The sequence below is a fragment of the Psammomys obesus genome, unplaced genomic scaffold (genome assembly GCF_907164565.1).
Source record: "Psammomys obesus unplaced genomic scaffold, mPsaObe1.curated_primary_1811, whole genome shotgun sequence".
Taxonomy (NCBI): domain Eukaryota; kingdom Metazoa; phylum Chordata; class Mammalia; order Rodentia; family Muridae; genus Psammomys; species Psammomys obesus.
The window spans coordinates 3,275,001-3,297,031 of NW_026596234.1; the positions used below are offsets into that span (position 1 = coordinate 3,275,001).

General features: G+C 47.4%; 1 protein-coding gene across 1 annotated transcript in view; it reads right to left on the bottom strand.

Annotated features, from left to right (window-relative positions):
- Nucleotides 1–22,031, bottom strand: part of Cdh26 (cadherin 26) — a 43,265-nt gene that overhangs the window by 2,779 nt on the left and 18,455 nt on the right. Inside the window, exons 5-14 of the mRNA XM_055596196.1 lie at nucleotides 21,181–21,347; nucleotides 20,581–20,709; nucleotides 19,059–19,244; nucleotides 17,418–17,689; nucleotides 15,168–15,310; nucleotides 13,325–13,570; nucleotides 11,638–11,853; nucleotides 11,026–11,156; nucleotides 4,875–4,928; nucleotides 2,503–2,577 (exon numbers count right to left, since the gene is read on the bottom strand). Coding sequence (XP_055452171.1) covers nucleotides 2,503–2,577; nucleotides 4,875–4,928; nucleotides 11,026–11,156; nucleotides 11,638–11,853; nucleotides 13,325–13,570; nucleotides 15,168–15,310; nucleotides 17,418–17,689; nucleotides 19,059–19,244; nucleotides 20,581–20,709; nucleotides 21,181–21,347 — 1,619 coding nt within the window. The remainder of the gene's footprint in view (nucleotides 1–2,502; nucleotides 2,578–4,874; nucleotides 4,929–11,025; nucleotides 11,157–11,637; nucleotides 11,854–13,324; nucleotides 13,571–15,167; nucleotides 15,311–17,417; nucleotides 17,690–19,058; nucleotides 19,245–20,580; nucleotides 20,710–21,180; nucleotides 21,348–22,031) is intronic.

Genomic DNA, 22,031 nt, shown 5'->3' on the forward strand with positions numbered 1-22,031 from the left:
GATAGATAGATAGATAGATAGATAGATAGATAGATAGATAGATAGATAGATAATACATAGATAGACAGACAGACAGATGACAAAGAGATGGAGAGATGGAAAGGTGGAAGAGGAGCTTCAACATATTTAGGATGGCCCTATCTGACACTGAGCCATTTCCATCAGTTATGGGTCTAGAGGGAATTCCTAACATGTCTTTTGAGCTGAAAGGGACCCCTGACACCTTGTTATGGAGGAAGAAAGCAGTTAGAACGTGGAGGCTCAGAGCACAACACGGGAGGTGTGTTAAAGCCTGGAAAGGGGAAGCTGAGGGTTCCTGAGGACCTGATTCGTGTGTTCTCCTACTGGCAATCATCAATAGTGCACTCTGAGCCAGCTCTCTGGTTCCCTCTGTGTCACAGGAGCCCTCGTCCCTCATGAGAGCAGAAACGCAGCTTCCACTGTGCATGGAATCAAGTGAGCACAGACAGGTATGGCTCATCCACACCTGCTGGGCCTGTTATCTGAGGGCTATGGCCACCACCCTGCTGCCATCCGCTCCTCACCCACATGGTGGGAAGTAGAGGAAGCTTTTGCAGCTGAGAAGCGAACTCCAGACCTGGACCAGATGTTAGGAGTCCAGTCACGTCCGCTGGGCAAAGCTAAATAGATAATTCATGACAGACCTGGTATGTGCAGAACAAAACTGAATCAGCAGCAGGGGCCGTGCCTCAAGAATTCAGCTTCAAACCCCCAAGGCTGGCAGCCAAGCAGCAGGGCTCTGCACCCTGATTCAGCAGTTCCAGAGTCCCCTAAGATCAATAATTCATCACAAACCACCAACTAAGTTCGAAGGCTCGTGAGGGAAAGAACTGCTCTTCTCATCTGGGTTTTCTTTTTCTTTTTTTTCTTTTCTTCTCACACCATGGAACTCAGGGCTTAAGTTGTACTGCACAGAGCTGCGTGTCTGGCTGGCACAGGGAGGAGGGGGCTCCTCTCTGAAATGCAGCCTTCTCCTGCCTACATTCCTGTAGCCCTGTCTGTGCTGCCTGCTTGGCTCAGCTAGGTGTGTACACACATGAGAATGGGTACCAGGCCCTGCAAGTAGGTAGGTGCATGGCCTCAATTTTGCACAACATCTTTGGCAATGGGGTGCAGCTGTCTAACCATCCTTCCTAGGGAACACAAGCCTCACTGATATTGCTCAATAGTCAGGCAGGCTGGTTTGGACTCTGTGGCCTATATTCTAGCCCCAGATCTGTTCCTTGTATCTCTGCCACAAGGAGGAGATAGTGGCCTATGCCCAGACACAGCTCTGCCTTCATAGCTCAACAATATGAGGGAGTGCTGTCCTGTACCCAGCCCCAGCTCTGCCCTCATAGCTCTACCACATGGAGTAGCTTCCCTTGGTTTTCAGGCCCACCTTTCTCCTGGAGTTTTGTGACAAATCTATCTTTCATTCTTAATTGACTATTTCCCTGGAACCTGAAAAGTACTAAAGTGATGTTCAGGGGTGGGGCTATTGGACTGTGATTGGACCTTGAGGACTCTGCCCTCACTGATGGGAAGTGATGGAATGATGGAAGGTAGGGCGTGGTTGGAGGAAATGGGTCGTTGGGGTTGTGTCACTGCAGGGTCTCTCTTGCCCTAGCCTCTTCCTGTTACCTTTGACTTCATCCTGGCAGCCTTGCACTGGGCACCTTTGCTATGCCATGTGTCCCTACCACCATGGTGTACATGATGTTCAAGCCACAGCAATGGGGACAGCCAACTTGGGCTGAAGCCTCTGAAATGAAGCTGAAATAAGCCCCCCCCCCCCCCCGCCCAATTTATTTTCTGTCAGGTATTTTTCCAAAGATGGAAATCTGGCACATTGCAAGGATATAGGGTTCCCTCATAGAAGTTCTAGTCTGGAGAGAGAGACGGAGACAGAGAGACACAGACAGAGAGACAGAGAGATCATGTCTCCTCAGGAATCTTCCTTTCAGTGATCAGAGCCTAAAAAATAGTCTTCTAACCCAGATCTAGATGCAAAACCTCCCCCCCCCCCAGGAGCTTAGGCAGCTGCAGAGATGTAGCGCCTGCCCGGGGATTGAGAACACTGGGAGACCCTCGCAGAGGCGCTATACCTAGACACAGTCTAGGCTCACTTCCCTGGGTCACGGTACCCTGCAGTCCTGTCTCTTGTTCACTCTGGCACCAGAGTTGGAGATGCCAGCACAACATGGGGTTCACAAGACAAGATCCCATAAACTCAGCTCAGAGGCTCTGATGAGCTCTCCCAGGCCCACGGCACCATGAGGGTTCACAAGGCAGGCTCCCCGAACCTTAGAGGAGAAGCTCTGACAACATTTGCAGCGATAAACTTCTGTGTGGAAGCCACCAGACTCCTACCTTGCATTGGCAGCCTTTGCTGACCTGGGCAGTGATTTAGGAGAGAGCATCTGGGCCAAACTCAGAGCAAAGTGGGGAAGAGGAAGGGTTGACAGCAAATGCAAGGACAAGGACAAGAAGAACACCTACCTGGCTCAGTCTCTCCACCACCTTTTCTTCCATCAGTTGCAGGGGGCATCGAGGCACCAAGTGATCCGGACAGACCTGCGAAATGAACCGGCAGCCCCTAGCCTGAGGCTCACTCACCACACAGCTCCCTGTACCTGTGTTCTCTGTCCTCAGCACAGAGTGGACACCAACTGAGGTGGGGTAGGGCTATAGACAAGGGTTTCAGGCTTCCCTCTGTGTGCTGGGAGAGGGAGCTGCTGTGAGTGGCATCGATGCCTCATTCACATCTGGGTAGAAACACTCTTGCAGGGAAGGAGGCTGCAGACAGCATCGAGGTTTCTTCCACAAAACCCATTCCTTGGGAATCTTTGTGTGTGGTTGTGCTCCCCCCCCACACACCCAAATATTTTCTTGAAATTCTTTCCCCTTGGCCTTGCTCATGGCCAGCACAGGTCATTCCCTGAGGTGGGCACCCCGGTGCAGTTTTAATGCATCTATCCCAGCTCTAAGGGCTGTCCAGAGAGCAAGTGTACAGCTCTAACAGACTAACGGACTAAACATGAACCTGGTGGTTCCCTGGCTCAGCTACATGCCAGGTCCTGTATGGAGGCCAGCCAGTTTGCTGGGGACCTGGCTGTCGGACAATTTACTCCTCAGTTCACAGCATGAATGTGCTAGGCTAGCCTCCGATAGTGACAGAAACATGAAAAGCCACGAGTGACAAAAGGGATAGAAGGGCCTTTCACCTAGCTGGAGGCAGGAAGACCTCTTAGGACAAAGAAGGACATGAGAAGGAAGTGAAGGGCCACAGAGAAGGGCGTAGAGGCATTTCTAAGTGAAAAGCAGTAAAGGCTCCAAGCCAGGAGGAAGGTTGATGGCTCTCATGTGGCCAGGAGAGCGGCATCTCCTGACTCAGCACCTCTCTGGTCTTAGCCACTGGCCTTGGGTCAAGTGTCCAGGTCTTGTGACTGCGAGGCAGTACTTCATCAAAAGGAATTTAATTTCATGTTAGTTGTGCACAGATTTTTTTTTCAACTGTGCTCTCTAATGTTATTTTTTGCAATGCAACAGAAGGTGCTTGATCATTTTGAACCTCATCTGGGATGCCATGCCAACTGGCTTCTATGAATTAAGTTGGTTTTTTTTTTTTCAGTTTGTTTTATTTGTTTTGGGGGTTTTGTTTTTGTTTTTTGTTTTTGTTTTGTTTTGTCTAAAGAATCAAAGAGAATTTTCACCAGACAACCAGAACTGCTCAAATACTGATGATATTCGGGATGATTCCAGGGACATACCTTGGAATTGCTTCCAAGAGCAATTCCGAACAAGAGGGGAATTAGGCTTTAGGAAGTGTTCTTCTGCAACCTCACCACAGATCCCGAGTGGGCTGTGGTTTCATCAGAACCAGTATTTGGACCCATCACTTTGATTCATAAGGGTGAGTTATATCAATACCCTATCAAGCAAGGGCTTTAAAGAGTCCATTCATCGGCCTTATTTAGAGTGGGTGGTGGGTTGGAGTTCGATGGGATAGAAGGGCTCTGCTACCAAAGATGCTCAGAGGTGGGACGGATCTCTCAGACGATCTCTCCCATCCGCCCTATCTCCACAGCTTGACATCTCAACGACAAGCACAGATACACCTGTTACACTCAAGCAGCGAAGCAAATCAGCAGCCAAAAAGGAATTTGCAAGGACTGATGCCTCTGTTACTTCATGTCCTTGGAAACCTGTGCACTTAACTGCTTGTTCCGAGTGTGTGACTGGAAAGCATTGTACATAGATGTCTCTGGTACACGCATGTGTGTGCAAGTATGTGTGGACACTTGACATTTATGTCAGCTGTTTTGGGCCCCTCTCTACATTTCTTTTATTCTTAAATTTCATCATTTGTGCACGTGTGTGCACATGGGTACGATTGTGACTGTTGTCCTGTCTGTGCCACAGAGTTTGTCAGCTTACAGGACAGCTTACTGGAGCGGGTTCTCTCCTACCATCTGCCGTGGGTTCCTGGGATAGAACTCCAGTCATCAGACTCAGGCGCCAATCATTTTCCACCTGCAGAGCCATCTCACTGGCCCACAGCTTTCAGTTTTTGATACATGGTCCCTCAGTAAACCTTAAACTCATCAGTTTGGCTAGGATGACTAACCAATGAGCTTCAAGGATGCACCTGTCTCCAACTCCCACTGAGAGCCTCATGCTTGCCGGGTACCTTACAGACCAAGCCATCACCCTGGCCTTGTCTCGGCCACTTCTAATCCATGATCCATAGTCAATCCTAGGTGTGTTGGGTGTGGTCTGTATTTTGAACCTACTCTTTCTTCTATTCCAAACCACCTATTCTAGTGGCTTTGAACAAGGTAATGCTTATGGTACTGTGAATGCCTACTTACCGGAGTGGAAGATCGGTTTTTCATGCTTCTTGGCTCAAAGAACATGCCACTACCCTTAAATTTAAAAAGAATGAAATTTGCTTGATTTTGATATAAATCAGAAGCAGAGGTAAATGCGTGGCTAGGGATCCTTGAGACGACTCTGATTTTCATTGCTGAGACAAAGAGTGCTGAAGAGAGCAGTGCAGACATTCACAGCAGAGGGCCCACACACCACACAGAGACACTCATAGCAGAGAGCCCACACATGCTTATACACCACACACACACACACACACACACACACACACACACACACACACCGGGACATTCACAGCAGAGAGCCTACAGAAAGTGTCCCATGGCTGTGTAGTAATGGGGCATGAGGATGTCAGACTCAGCCTTGCGTTCTCACACACCCAGTAAGGCACTCTCTCTAGACCATGGCCAGGACCTCAGCATGTGTCTGGACACCTACTCAATCCATAGAATGCAGAATTGGTTGGGAAACATAAAGGTCTTAGTGCACAAAGAAATGGCAGAGCCCCCTTGGTTAATAAATTAAGACCTAAGACCAAGAAGATGGTGACAGCAGAGCGCCAAACCCTCTAAGGGCCTCTGAGTGTGGTTCCTGCACAAGCCCTGCACCGGACCACTGCATATGCTCCATGCCTATAGAACCAGAGAAGAATGCCTGCAGTGACTGGACCCTCCCTGGGGGTCAAAGGTATCTATTTTATACAAAGAATGGCATCTTTTTGCTCAGGCACAGCCTGAGCAGCAGTATGAGCTTGCAGACATTATGAGTTCCATCTTAGAAGGTTTCCTCCTGTAGAGAGCCCTTGGCCCTTCACACCTTGAATACCGCTCTTTACTATGCCGAGAAAATAAACTTCTGTTAAAATGGTAACTTATTAAACCAGTGAGGTCCGAATGAGATGGCTACCTGAGACTTGTGTGGAGAGAGCTACTGCTCCTTGACTCTGACATGTGCTGTGGTGAGGTGAGGCATTCTCTGTGGGACCTTGGAAAGTTCATGGACACCCCATCACTGTTCTTTTTACAGTTTCTTTCGAGTCGTGAAAATAAAATCACCCTGCCAAGCAAGACTGCAACTCTCAAGTCCGGATGTGTGGTAAATACAGACACTGAGTAGAGTGGGGCCCAGGGTTCTGCTCCAGCAGAGTGGGATTGCTCACATACTTTTAATCTTAGAGATTGAGCTCTAGCATCCCCAGACAGACACAAGAAGATGTTTCTGTTTGTGGGAGGTCTGAAATGTGCATTGTTAGGTAAGGACTATCCAAAACCATCTATGTATGTATAGGAGAGAGAGAGAGATAAAATATCATTGTGAGTAGGCCCTCCTGCTCTGCCTTCCCAGCATTGGGGATACAAGTAGCCAACATGCTTATTTATTTTATGTGGGCTCAGAAGATTGACCTCAGGTCTTTATGTGCAGCATTTACCCACTGAGGCACCCCAACCCTGAAACAATAGCAACACAAGTAACAATAATCAGAGAAATGTTAGAATACACAGATTTCAGAAGATGATCCCCCTCTCAGAGTTAATTGGGCATATGTTTGTTATAAATGCATTATTGAATCTTCTCAAAGGGCCCTCTCTCTTGAAGGAACTATCTGCATCACTATTGATGTGACTGCAGCTGGGAGAAACCTTCTGTAACCTACCAGAGTCATCAGAGCAGAGGGCACTTGGTCTGTCCATGGCAGGATCACATCAAGGCCCTGAGAGAAATGCTGGTTTTCTTCAAGGTGATCATTTTCTCCCAACAGGAAGCTAACCAGCCCCTGTGACTCTGCACGCCCCTCCTACACAGACTCTCAGAGTCAAGGAATCAGGGCAGGAAGAGGAGTGGGAAAAGCATAAGGCATCTGAGAAGCCTGCTAGCATGAGACATGGAGTCAGAGCACCTATGACTGACACAGGCCCCTAAAGGGTGAGTGAGCACAGGGCAGAGTTCTAGGAGGGATGCTGGCAAATGGAAATGGTTTAGGCTTAAGAGATCTGATAGCAGGCAATGTTTGCTTAAGATCTCTGTGTTGGTTTGAATGAAAATGTCCTCTATAGGCCCATAGCCAGTGGCACTATTAGGAGGTGTGGCCTTGCTGGACTAGGAAGTGTATCACTGGGGGTGGGCTTTGAGGTTTCAGATGCTGAAGCCAGGTCCAGCGTGTCTCTGTTCCTGCTGCTTGCTGATGATGGAGAACTCTCATCTACCTCTCTAGCATCATGTTACTTGCATGCCATCATGCTTCCTGTCCTAACAGAAATGTTCTAAACCGCTGAACTACAAGCCAATCCCTATTAAATGTTTTCCTTTATAAGAGTTGGTCATAGTGTCTCTTCACCACAATGAAATCCTAAGGCAGCCTCTTTATTTTAATTTAGACTTTCCAATCAATAATAAAGCAAATTTTCAAAGGAGACCAAGCTGGTGGGCTGGCCATGCACAAGCCATGGCTGGCCATGACTGAGCTGCCCAGCATCCACAATAATTACACAGCTGAAAGGAGTGGCTTCTGTGTGCACTCCCAGCCCTGGGGAGGTGACGGCCAGAGGATCCCCGAGGCTTGCCGGCCAGTTTAGCCTAATCAGTGAGGCCCACATCCCAGTGAGAAACCCTATCTCAACAAACAAACCAAAACAACAACAACAAACAGAGGAGATGGATCCTAATGAAAGAGATGTGAGGTTGACCTCTGGCCTCCAAGCACAAGCACAGTGCACACATGTACACATGTATACCCTCAAGCACACAGGCACATATCATACACATACTCACATACACACACTCACAAACACACACTCACATACATACTCACACACACTCACAGACAGACAGACAGACACCGTATAGGAAAAGCAGCTGGAAGTGGAGCTTGACACTGGCTTGAAGATATCCTTTTTCTGCAGCAGAGTATAGAGCACTGAGCTGGCAACAAGTCTTGAGTGGCTCCGCAGCTTTGAAAATTTTGAACAGAGACTGGTCTATATGCCACTACGAATGTGCTTAGTATACATAGGACCCCAGGAAGGAAACCCAGGGACAGCCAAAACTGGACACCAAAAGACCTCAGTTTTCTCCTCATAAAGTGGGGACCAGCCCTGTAGTGCTGCTCTCTGGGGAGGCTGTGGAACCTTTAGAAAGGAGACACGCAGGAAAAAGTGGGTCACCCCACTTTCACTTCCCCCTCTGCTTCCTGTATGTAATCAAGATGTGATGCCTTGGCTCCTGCCCCTGCTGCTTACTGCCACGCCTCCAACATGATGGACTCTCCTTCCAGAACTGTAAGTCAAAATGAACTCTTCCTTCTACAAGATGCTTCTGTTCTTGGTGCTTTGTCACAGAAAAGAAACTACTCCGCAAGTTCTTTCCTTCTCTATACGGATCTACTGTGAACTCAGTGGAGTGGGCATGCACAACCACAGGGTTGGACAACAAGCCACACCTCAGTAGTACCCTGGCCTCCAGAAACTTCCAGACTAAAGAAGGTAAAAGAAAGCAATGCCAGGCCATATATCATGGCTGTAATAATGGGGACAAGGTAGGCATACCCTACCAGTAGGGCTGAGTGAATAGGGTAACCAGAGACCCTGGTCCTGCCTTTAAATTTGGTAGCCTAGAGTCAGAATTTGTCTTACAAAATGGAGGCACCTACTAACTACTTGGAGAAAAAAAGATTGGGCAAGTTTGTAAATGGCTCTAAACTACACTGAACTGCACAGTGAGAAAATCCTTCCTTCTCCAGTTCCTTGTCCAGAAGTCTCATTACACGTGAGCCAGAGAAGCAGCCAGGGTGTTTCTTCTGCAGAACTAAAGGCAGGCAGATGCTACAGAGGGTGTTACCTTCGCCCCAGGCTTGGCACCGGCCACAGCTCTGTTGAAGGACAGAGTGAGCATCTGGTCTAACTCAGCTGGCTGCATCTGTGAACACCAAGAGAAGAAACACAGAAGAGGTCAGAGTTACTGAGGGCAGTCAGAAAGACCAACAACCAAAGAGAGCCCGACTTAAAACATGTAACAGCAATGCCATCCGGGAGGAGGCGTCTACCCCATACACCCAGATGGAACATCTGGGGGAGGGATGTTTTACTGTTTGTCATTCCAAGTAGCTGGTGAGGGGGTGAGCTCCCTACTGTGCAGGTTGTATGTCAGTCATATCATGAGACAACCTCCCCCCCCCAGACCTCTCCTAAGCCACCTGCAATGGCCCTCGGGGTCTCATCTTAACTTCCCTCACCAGAACTCATCCCCAAGAGACTCCAGCATTAATGGATGCTTTAGTGGAGCCCACCTGCCTCCCCACAGAAGAGACAGGATTCCACATGATCCCAAGGATCACCTGAGCAGCAGAACGTGACAATGTGGGTGGATGGCATCCTAGGTGGAGTCTTCCCCAGGGAACAGAATGTCCCTGGTGTAGGGACTGTATTGGCTGGCATGGTCAAATGAGATGGATAGACAAATAGGCATGACTATGTTGAAATGGTATTAGGTACCAATGAGGTCAGCTGTTGGCATGTGTTGCATGCCTGTAGTGATTAAATTGTCCAAGGGAGTGGACATATTCAAGCCAGAGCCAGCAAGATAGCCTAACTTCTGCTCACCAATGGGAAATCAAAACTCAGGTTGGTTGGCTCTCAGCTCTCAGAGCACTGAAGACCCCAGGGCAGAGCACTTGGGTCCCAGCTGCTGTTTCGGGGAACTTGTGGAATCTAAGGGGAGGGAGGCATGGCAGGGAGAGCTGGGCCACTGGGGCGGGCTCTCGGAGGTCATAGCATGACTCTGGGTTCTGGCCTGAGTTCTCTTACCAGGAGAAAAGGCATTCCTGATGCTCCTACCTCCATGGACCCACTCATCCCAGCCTCCACTCCACACCCTTCCTCAGTATTATGGATTTTTACCTCCTGAACCATGAGTCAAGAAAAAGAAAACAAACAAAAAAAAGCCTGTCTTAAGTTTTGTTGTTGTTATTGATTTTTTTTTCTACCGAGTATTTGGTGTCAGTAAAGAGAAAGTAACATAGGGTACCTCCAGGGGCCAAAAAATATACAGAACTTCCTTTTGACATTGTTGCTCTTTCTTAGATCAGTCACTCCTGGTTTCATAAGACAGACAGGATAGTTCGTGGCACCATCATTTCATGGCCCATCTGACTCAGCCCAAAGTAGCTTCAAGACAAGGCAAGGCTCCATTTCCACATTTCCAGTGGGAAAATCCAGCCACCCCTGGGGCTGACTACATGCAGGCCAAGCTGTGTTGGGCGGTTTCTTAGGTACTGTGCTCCAATTCACTACCTGGGGAGCTGACTCCATCAGTCTAGGCCACAGAAGAGCACAGCTCGGCTGGCTCAGCTACATGAGCCAGTAAGACACAGTGGCAAAAACAGAGCCAAGCCTTGTCCCTGCAAAACCAGGGAGGGAGAGCTCTTCTCTTCTTCTCTGTGTGGCAGGAGGACCGAGCAGAGGTTCTGTCTCAGGAAGACTGACCATGGAGAAGACACCTCACACTTCCTCACCAGGAAACAAAGCAATGCCACCCAGAAAAACCCCAACCTGACAGAATAATTTTCTCCTAAGCTCTATTTCTCAAGCCTGCACTGGGGACACTGGGCCAGATAAATCTGTGTTGGGTTATGATTGACGACAGCCCTGGCCTCAGCCCACCAGAATCTCATAGCATCTTCTAATTGCGACCATCGGAAGTATCTCCAGGCATTGCCAACAGTCCCCTCAGGGGCAAAACTGAGCATGGTTGAGAATCACTGATGTGAAACACAAATGTAAAACACATCTGTCTCTGCTATGCAATTTTGGAAGAAATGATTTCCTGCGTATCAACGCAAATATGAATTAAGAGTAATGAAATGTGGGGCAAGAGAGATGGCTGAGTAGTTAAGAGCACTGGTGGCTCCTCCAGATGATCTGGGTCCAGTTCCCAGCACCCACATGGAAGCTCACAACCATCACAAGTCATAAATGCGGTTCTGGGGGATCCAAAACCCTTTTCTGGCCTCTGCAGGTACTGCCCACACCTGGTGTTCAGACATGCATGCAGGCACTCATACACACACACACATCCATGACGTCTGCGCCTAATGGATGCATGCTGTTGACAGCATTGCCATGCAACACCCTGCTCTACCATCACTACCTGGGCTTTGCTTTCCTCGTTGTACGCAATCAGCGTCTGGTGGCCACTGTCACCTGGGATGAAGTCTCCGTGTCTCTCAGGCCCAAATGCGTAGTAGCACCGCAACAGGGAAAACAGGGCAGCTGTAACAAGACAGAAAGGAATGAGCCAGCTCAGCCCTGTCAGAGCCTCAAGGGGACCAGGTTCTGTTCACTTCCACTCAGCTGCCAGGTTCCATCTGAACCATCTTAGGACTGCACGACTAACAGCACGAGGGACTCAGATGCCAACACTCTTCGTTGAATTCATTGCTTGATATTAACTGGCCACGAAGAGTCTATTGTTTCCTGGAATAACTAGTGCCCTTATCGCCTGAGCCATGCCCAAGATCCTAGACACCTGTGTACCACTGTAACCATGGTTACTGCAAACATATGCTAACCCTTGGACCATGTTCCTCTGGGGATTCCATTGTTTACATAATTGCCTGCCCATGGAAACTGCATTTTGGTCAATTAGCGTGCCTGGCAACCTTTGACCTGGGCAAACCCAGAGTTCCTCCTCCTCCTCCCCATGCAGAGCCTGTCCCCTTGTCCCGAGGCTGAGCTCCCAGGAAGCACTGACCTGCCAGAGTCAGGAATGCTGCACAGACAGGGGACAGGGCCCACCACAGGAGCCCTGTGTCTGCACGCTCCTCACACTCAGATCCGCTGGGACAGAAGCAGATCCTCACGTGGACTGTCTGCTTCTGGGTGAGGCCCTGTCTGTCTCCTACGAATAACGGCACCAAGTAGTCTCCAGGCGGGAGGCTTTTCAGCATTATGAGTTCAACAGAGTGGCCTGCAAAGGCAAAAAGACATAGGTGGGCTCATCTGCCTCCTGTGTCTCTCCTTGCTGCTGTCCAGGGCTGAGACTCTGCATGAAAGATAGAAAAATCTTCCATGGGACACGACAGAAAATCAGAAAAGCAAGCAGCAGCTGGGGGGGAAAAAAGAGGCCCTTTGTCCCAGGATCTGGATAACCTTTCCTGTCAGACACCATTGATACAGTCAAAATTGCCTACAGAGAGGATGGTGCATATTTTCTTAAAGACCCCAAATGAAGGTGCAGATAAGCTCTGCTAGGGTGATCCATAGCCTTGGATTTTTAGCACTTCTCATTCCTAAATATAAACAACACTCCTCCCCTACCCATGTTATAACTCTGTTGTCAGAAGAAACATCTGCAACATTAATATTTTTTTAATTTTTATTTTACTTTTTCATTTTTTACAGTTTATTCACTTTATAACCCGATTGTAGCCTCCTCCCTCATCTCTTCACAGTGCCTCCCTCCCTCCTTCTTCTCCCTCTATTCCCTTCCCATAGTCTACTGAGAGGGAGAGTTCTCCCTTGCTATCTGACCCTAGCCTATCAAGTCTCACCAGGACTGCCGGCATCCTTGCCAGGCCACACCGCCAGGGGGAAGTGATCAAAGAGCAGGCAACCAAGTTCATATCAGAGATAGCCCCTGCTCCCCTTACTAAGTGACCCACATGGAGACTGTGCTGCCTATCAGATACATCTGAGCAGGGGTCTAGGTCCTCTCCATGCATGGTCCAGGCTGCCCTGGGCCCAGATTTGTTAGCTTTATTGGTCTCCTTGTGGAGCTCTGGTCCCTTCCCAGTCCCTCTACACAACCACTCCCCTTCTTCCATAAGTCTTATGGAACCATCAACCTTTACCATAAGTTACACTGTCTGAACAAGCAACTTAGAAAAGTTATAGGATATGACCTACACCCACAGGATCCTACCTGTACCTACAAGAACTTACCTATACCCACAGGATCCTACCTACAGCCACACGATCCTGCCTTTGACTCATCCATGCTCTCATAAGAACCCTCAGTTTGTCAAGCTGGACTTGGAGTGAGCCCTCTCTTTAGTTTGTCAGTCTCTTTATGTGGGGTAAATAAACATTCTTTACATCTTCCCTCAAAGTCATATGGCAACATGCTCTAGGACTTACAGAGCGCCATGCACACTGTCACAGCCATGGGTGCTGTTCATTACAGGGACAAGGACCCAGATGAAAACTGGAGAAGAGAAGAGCACAGAACAGACACCCAAGTATGCAGTCATTTTCTCCCATGGTGTTGGGAAGGCCATGAATGACAACAGGCATGCAAGCTCACCCTGGTCCTCGTGCCTGGAGTCCTTTTTGGGTCTTAGTAAGTAAGCCTGGCTGGGTCACTTGAGACTGTGTGACTCAGTGTCCCTGCCCTAAATCACACTTATTCCAGTCTGGATTGTCCCTCAACCCATTCAAACCTTCACCCTGCTTTGTCCTCAGCATCCAAGTGTCTTCCACATCTCCCTGGGTGGTGTCCAAATCAAAAGTGAAGGGGGCAGAGTAGGGATCCAGGTCTGCATCTGCGGCTTCCAACAGCAGGGCCTTGCTCCCAGCAGACTCACAGACCGCCAAGTGTCGAGAATGGGGCTGGAGAGTTGGAGCATTGTCATTGACATCAGACAGGAAAAGCAGCAGAGTCCCCGTGCCAGTCAGCGGTGGGAGGCCTTGGAGAGGAAAGAACCCGGATATCAGAGGAGGTTATGATACTAAAGTGAGAGGATGAACCTGAAATTACAAAACAGCAGTGTCAGTAGCTCCTGAACTACAGCTGCCAGTGACAGCTGATAGCTGTCTGGAGAGGTATTCATTTTTCTGTCTGGGCGTGTCCCTGCTTAGTAGACCATTCACTGAAGCATCCTTCACTGCTTTTTCAAAAGCCATGAACCATCTGGGCTGGTGCTCAGTCTATTTCTTGCCTATATGAAATGTCAGACCGTCTAGGAAAAGTAACCAAATCCTTGTCATCTCGGGCCATTTGTGAATGGGGTAGAGTGTAGAATCACACATGTCCTGTCAGTCATGTTCCATGTTGTAGTGGTGCTGGGAGGGGAACGAGTACCTGTAAAAGGGTAGCATTCGGGATCCTCAGGGAAGACTGGGTCAGCTCTGGCCGGATGGGGATCTTGCCTGTGATGGCAGTTTTATAAAGTGCACTGCGGGAAGCTGGGTCAAGGGTGCTGGGATGCTAAAGCCACATGTGAATCTATTGGTGGCTGGTCAGCTATTAACAGGGTTGGGGGTCACTCTGGGTAGATCTTCCCTTATAATCAGCAACCGGTAAAACCGGAGGCTGAAACTGAGGACTCTGACTCCAGGTGGAGCCATGGCAATTGATCAGAACTGTCACTGGGGAAGGGTATACTTTCCTCCTCAATGGGTCCTATGGACACTCTCATTTCTTGAGGAGCCTACTTTCCCCTATAATAAACTCATTTATCTCTACACTCCAACATATGCTCTCTGAATTATTCCGATAGAAATCACAAGGGCGGGGAGCCCAAGAGAGGGCAGGAAAGAATCATGGCAACAAATGTATGATTATTTAAAAATCATCTTTCCTAATTAAAAATAAATTACGGTGATCATGAAACCATCCATAGCAGACTCATGACACTCTGAGTTCTGCTTGGCCAGCTCTCTTCCTGAACATCAACTAGGATCTTGCTCCACTGATATTCTACCAGATGATTGTGTGAGTGAGTTGGGTAGACCCACAGCAGCAGGAACACAGGTTTTCATCCACAGATTTCTTAGGTACAATTCTGAATGTTTCTTGAAAATGTTGGCTCTTGCAGCTTTATATTTTGATGCATTTAACTTCAGCCTTGTGGGAATATAGAGAAATGTGCTAAGACATGTTTTTAAAACCACTCATCCCGGTTTATGACAAATGTGTTCCACTCAGTCACATTTGGTGGAGCTTATGAGCCATTCCAGGTACAGGAAACTGCTAAATATTTATCACACATCGTTGGGCTTGACAAAGCGCTCCTGCATTATCTCATGAACAGATGAAAATGGTGGGCCTGATGGCAGATTCCTCGCTGGTTTAATTGTCTCTGATGAGTGAATACTGCCCCTCTTTCAGCAGTATTGGTCCCTAGTTTGCCATTTCAGGAGTTATTATCAAAAATAATCTCTAGCATCCAGGCAAAGTGAAAACAAGGTTTATTTTCTAAATTCCTCAGTGATGGTAAAAATGGCCTCCCTCAGGAGGCCAGGGCCAGCACAGTTTGCTCCCAGCTCTGCCTCAGCACTTACCATTGTCAACTGCATGGACGATAATTGTATAAAAGCTGCCGTTCACATGAGGGGACTCCCGGTCTATTTGCCTCTTGGTGGTGACCACGCCTGATTTCTCATCCACAGTCACCCAATTTGCTGGATCATGAACCAGTTCGTATCTTGTAGAAGGAACACAGACACATTTTTTTTAATTAGAAAATTTTACCAAAAGACAAGCCATAGGTATGGTGGCTCATGCTTGTCACCCCATAACTTTTGGGATATGGGGTCAGGAAATCATATGTTTGAAACCATCTTCAGCTATATAAAGGGTTCAAGACCTTGCCTCAAAAAAATTTTTTTAACAACAAATAAAAATATATCATAGAGCTTTTGTGGTGGTTTGAATAAGAATGGCTTACCTCTATAGGCTCATAGAATTGAATGATTGGTCATCAGGAAGTGACACTATTGAAAGGATTAGGAGGTGTGGCCTTGTTAGAGAAAATATATCACTGGGAGTGGGTTTGAGGTTTCAGGAACCCAAGCCAGGCCCCTGAGGCTCTTTCTCTTCCAGCTGCCTGTGGATTTGGATGTAGAACTCTTAACTACTTATCCAGCACCATAAGTATGCATGCTTACTCCGCCTGCATGCTTCCTGCCATGATGATCGTGGGCTAAACCTTTGAAACAATAAGCAAGCCCGAATTAAATGTTTTCCTTTTCAAGAGTAGCCATGGTCATGGTGTCTCTTCACAACAACAGAGCACTGACTAAGACTATAACTCCCATCACAAGTACTTTGGGAATTCAAAGACAACTGAAATCCAAATGCTTGTCCAAGTGCTCACGAGCTTAAAGAAAGCTCAAGGATGACAGTGAAGGCTTCATCAGTGTGCCAGCTTCAGCGTCACTAGAATAAGTGTCCTTGTAGTGGCCTGAGGATGACTTGATCTGCCTTGGGGAAACACGTGGTTCAGGAGCAGATCCAGTCCTCAGGTATCAGTCAGTGGTGGCATCCTGTTCAGTACAGCGTACCACCAAAGAATGGGTCTTGACTCCTCTTGGAGTGTCTGCTTTGAAGCAACAAAGAATTCCCTCACCTGAGGATCATCTTCCTATTCCTCGCCTTGTGGACATGGAGCCATTTTAAAAGGTAGGCCATATACTCCAGCATTTCTGAGAGTGGCTGGCATCAGATGGTACCCATTGGACCATGCCAGTTGCTAACCACTATGCCTCTAGAGAGACCACAATAAGGGATTGCTGTGCTCAAGTCAGCAGCAGCAACAACAACAAAGCTCAGGCAAAGAAAGTGCCAGAGAAGAGCAGCTTCTCCATGTGTTTGGTCTTCCTCATCTGGGAAGATGCTTTCAGCAGGGTCCACCATGATTCCTCTTGATAGCAAATGGGCCATAGCATTTAAAGAGATTTTTTTTTTCTCATGCACAACTTTACCAACTAGGGAAACTTCCAAAAGTTCTTGTGGTTTTATAATGTTTATAAGCCAAGGGTGGAAATTCAAGAGTTCAGCCATACATCATACCCTCAAGGCATGAAAAATAACTGACTACTAGACAGAGCAAGATAAAACTAATTCTGCCCTCCAGACACCAACTCTGCCTTCTCATAGTAGACATTCAACCAGAACCTCGGATAAGCGGTACCTGAGGCCATGCTGCAGGACCCTATGGCTGGAGAGGTCAAGACATAGGAACGAGAGATAGAGTAGAGTCTGCCAGGGCCTGGGGAAGGGGACTTGGGAAGGGGCCTGAAGACATGGTGTATCTTGGGTAGAGAGCTTCATTCCAGGTAAACAAAGGATGTTCTGAGTGGTGTATGAATGCATTCAGTGCCCCAGACTGAACTCTTAAAGTGGTAATACATATATTCCTTATCAAAAAGATTTGACTATTAAAGATTTCATCTAGAATATTTAATATTAGTAGAAGTATTTATGCAGAAGCAACAGAGCTATGGCATCTTGCAAAGAGAGACACAGAAACATGTAATAAATCATTTTTATACCAAAAAGGCTACGGTCAAAGGGAAGTGAGTGGGGAACTCTAGGAGGGAGCTGCAGGGTGAGGGCAGGAGTTAGAGTAACCCATCCAGGAGTTGCTGAGTAGGCTGGATAAATCCAGCCAATGGAATTCACCAGGTAGTTTCTTACGCTTTTACTCCTGCGACTGAGCAAGTCTCAGCAACATGCTCCAGCAGTCAGGTGGCCAGCAATCCTCCTCCCTGGAGCCAGCCACGCTTTCCTTCCACTCATCTGTTGCCCACCTTATCTGGCTGTCTGTGGGCCTGTCTGGGTCTGTAGCATTGAAATCTCCCAGCTGGATGCCAGGCCGGGCTCCATCCTCCTCGCTGACAATGAAGGTCCTGGGGTGGAAGGCCGGTGGGTCATTGGCGTCCACCACCCGCACAGTCACCATGGTGCTGGCCATGGCCCTCCTCAACAGCCTCATCTGGCCCTCCTTACAAGAGAGGAGCGGCTCCTGGTTCTCCACAACAATGACGAGGCTGTGGGCTGCTTGGGTTTCATAATCCAAAGGCTGCCAAGAAAAGAGAGGGCCTGATGAGTGCCTGCTGCTCCCCTGGCTGGAGGAAGCTCCGCAGAGTCATAAGGAACCCAGCCGAGGAGGGAAATGATCAAAAGCCAGTCTTCAGATCCCTTTCACATCACTTATGGGGCTCACTTTTTTCCTCCTCCTCTCCTGGCTGCACGGAGCCATCAGAAGGCGATGAAAAATGCAACAAAAACCAGAACTCATGAAACATTCAAGTGTTAACCACACCACAGGAAAAAAAAAAATCAGAGAAACTTGGAGAAATGTAGATACTAATGATCATAGTTACTCAGGGTACAAAGTGGCCAGGGACTCGGAAGGACTGAGAAGCCAGGAGGTTTGAAAAACTCAATGGCAGGCGACTGTGCAGAGGGTTGTCAGGATTTGCTGTTCACAGTGTGGCCCGTGGCCCCTCCTTATTTTCTGGAGCTTGTTCAACTAACAGACAGGATCTCAACTCCACCCAGATGTACTGACTTCAGAGGGCCCCTCCAGTTGACTTAGCTTCACTGTGAGAGGGGCACTGGACACTCTTAGGTCTCCTTGAGAGCCACAGAGACTAAAAGCGCTGGAGTCTGCCTGCCTTGTCAGAATTCATCTTAGCTATGCAAATTTATGTTAAGGACCACTCTGATCTTTGATATCCTCACCTATAAAATATGGCAGTAGTATTTCCCTCCAGGGTCAGATTCTCCAGAATGTATGGTAAATGGATCCTCTAGCTCTTCACGCATTACAACCTACACGAATGCCCCAGTGTTTATACTTCAGAAGTTTAGAATGTTTTAAACCCAGGAGATTAAAAGAAGAACTTTTACATAGAGAAACATTTTTAAAGGAACTGGGAATGTGGCCCAACTAGTAACGCTCTTGCCTACCATGCTCAAAGCCCTGGGTTCGATCCCCAGCACCACACACAGCAAGCATGGTGGTGCTCATCCATGACCCCAGCACTAGAGAATTAGAAACAAGATCAGAAGTTCAAGGGAACAGTCTACTACACAGCAAATTCAAGGCCAGTCTTCGATACTTGAGAGTAATAAATAAATACTTTTTAAGTTTCGCATCAGAAAAAAATGAAAATATAAAAACCTCCAGGGCTCATGTAAATGTAGTAAACGTTGCCTGCAACAACAAGGTCAAAGAGTTCAATAACATTTTGAAAAGCTGATTATTATTGTTTTGGCACGAGGAGTCCTTGGCCTCTACACAAAGGTCTCAGGGGGTCCTGCATTCTTCCAAGGGTGGCACAGGGCACAATGAGTGTTCAATGCTCAATGAGTGTTTAGCAGGTGCCAACCCCTCAGTCCAGACAGGGAGCACAGCATCCACGACCACCTGGTCTTGACTTTACCTTGACAACATTTAATACTCCTTGGTTGGTCTCAGGGTCAGCCATGATGTCAAAATGCCCCTCCTCGTTGCCATCTGATATGTTGAATTGCGTTCTCCATGCTGGTGTGAATGGTGAGTCTTGATCTTGAACGGGAAGATACAACAGGCCCCATTCGACGTGACCTTCGGAAATCTGAATCTTATACTGGAAGAAATAAGTGTTGTTTCCTTGTCACAGACACAAAGACACACCATGGAGAAGGAGGGCAGGAAGGGAGAGAAGGAAGGGAAGAGTCCTCAGCGAGGCATCATTGATGTTCAAGTGTTTGAATTCCTCCAGTTATAGTAGAAACACCATTCAGGCAGAACCTTGAGCCTTCCGACAAATGGCGTCCCCTGAGACTGTGTCTACAGCTGGGTCATTTTAAACAGACTCAGTGCATTATTTTGCTGAGCACTTTCAAGATGCAGTGCGCATTTCAGCCTATGAGCCTTAAGTAGTCCAGCCCTTCCCCCAGCAGGGGAGAGATTTATTTGGATCAAGATGATCATCTCTCTAGCACATATGGTTTCCTGAAAGAGCTCGCTTTTCAGTGTTTTTGGGTGACATGTCCCTGAGCAAGCTCAGCAGGGCAGTGATGTATTTTTTTCCAGGCTTATTTTTGAGCACATAGATTTCTCTTAAGCCAGGGGAAGATTCTGACCCAAGGTTTAACTGTAATGTTATTTTGCCATTTGTACAAACTTTTGGATGAGGTGCTTTCATCTGAAAATATTCTATGCTGGTTTATGTAATTAAAAAAATTTAAATGACACATTTTAAAATTAATTGGTTGAATCATTAATGCAACAGTTACTATGTGTTGGCAAAAAAATTAACAATAATAATAAATATCCCCAAGGAGCTGACAGTAGGACGCATGTGTGCAGGGAGGAGATTAGGCAGAAACTAGAGCAAGTGAATTCATTAAATAGAACACACGAGGAAGATCAAAGAACAAAAAGGCTTAGAGTGTCTAGGAGGGGTGCAGGATGTTCTTTGGGTCACCCAGGGAAACCCCTATCGGAATTATGTGCATGACATACACACGCATGAGCACCCAAAAGACAAGAGTCAGTTCTCTCCTTCTAGCTATATCCTGGGGATGTCAGGATGGAAACAAGGTCTTTGCCCATTGAGCCACCCTGATGACTCCAAGCTTGCTTTTTGAAACAAGTATCCCACTGAAACTTGGGGCTTGCCAATTAGGCAAAGATGGCTGCCAGTGGACCTCATGGATCTTCCTGCCTGTTCTCGATGGATACCACCATGCCCAGAGTTTTCTATGGGTGGAGGGTATCAAGCTCAGGTCCTCACACTTTGGCAGCTAGTATTTTACAGATTGGGCTCTCTCTCTAGCCCCAGGTGGACTTCACTATTGCAGGTTGGGTCACTTTGGAGAACTGTATGTATCTTGCTCATAAGCCAATGGAAGTCCCTCAGTCTAGGACTTGGGGAGCATTTGGGAGAGGCTTTGGAAACCAGGCCGCCTATGCCTTACATGGTCTTCTGTGAACGTCGGCATGTGGTTGTTGCTTTCTTCTACATGGACATGAATGGTGGCGGTGGACGACAGGGGTGGCTCTCCACAATCGCTCGCTCTGATTATCAGCGTGATCCAAGGAGCTGTCTACATGGGGAGGAAAAGGAATGTTAGGCACCACAAATACGGAAGAGGGGAACATTAACAAAGACATTTTCTTCTAGCAATTTCTAGAGCAAGACTTAGTCACAGAAGATTCTCAGCTGCACATGTGGACTCAGCCTGGGGCTCAAACATAAGCAAAACATTGTGTGTGTGTGTGTGTGTGTGTGTGTGTGTGTGTGTGTGTGTGTGTGCGCGCGCCAGAGGTCAACCTTGGGTGTTGCTCTTCATTTTCAAAGTCTCCCATGGAGCCTTGTGCGAGGCTGGCCAGGATACTGAGGCGGCTTTCTCTGCCTCTGTAGCTCTGGAACAACAGGTACCCTGCCACAACACTCAGCTGTTGTTTGCATGATTCTGAGGCTGGAGTTTCGATCCTCCTGATAGTACAGCAAGTAGTTTGCCAAGAGAGTCAGCTCAGCAGCCCTGGGGCTTTTAAAATCAGAAAATCTACATAACCTCATAATTTAAGCATCCCGAGAGTCGCACTTCCCCACTGATGAGATCAATCCGAAAGCCACTTTCTCTCAGTAGCGGTGTTTGAGAAACGAGGAAATAAAAGACTTGAGAGTTTGGAGTGTTTTCTTGATCCAAATCGACTGTTAACAACTGAAAAATAGGTTGACCTAGAAAGAAGTTTTTAAGAATGTTATTGCTGGCTAAAGGTAGTTTGTCAAAGTAGAAAGAGGAAAAAGTCTTTGCCAAACGTCCAAACGCCAGAATGAATGAGGTATTTAAAAGAGAAATCAGCATAGAGACATACTACACAAAACAAAGGTGGATATTTAACTAAGAGTAAACCTCAAAGAGCTTGTCAATGATGATTGCCATTGCAGAAGAGTGTGGGACAAAACTCATAAAATGTGACATTTTTAAATGTATAAAAATAACACAGACAAAATTTCGAAGTAATAAGCAGAGTGACATATTTGAAATGCACGTGGCAAGTATGTGTTAATGGACTAAACAAACAAGAAAGAAAGGCTGAGAAATGCACGGAGATGTTGAGCCAAAATAGGAAAGATTCACGGACAACATTCAGTGCGTTCTCCTCTGCTGCTTGACCTGCTTCAGTTCCGTGGCACATTTGAAGCATCTGAAGCAGCCACTCTTTCCCCTGAGCTCATGCTTCATGAACGATGCCTCACTGTGGCAAAAGTTAGCTCAAGTAGGCCTCTCAAAAGCAGTTACAAAAATACTTCCTAAGCAGGCATCAACAAAGCAGTCAGCAATAAGAGACCAAGGAGATATTTCAAAGCTTGTACACACACACACACACACACACACACACACACACACACACACACACA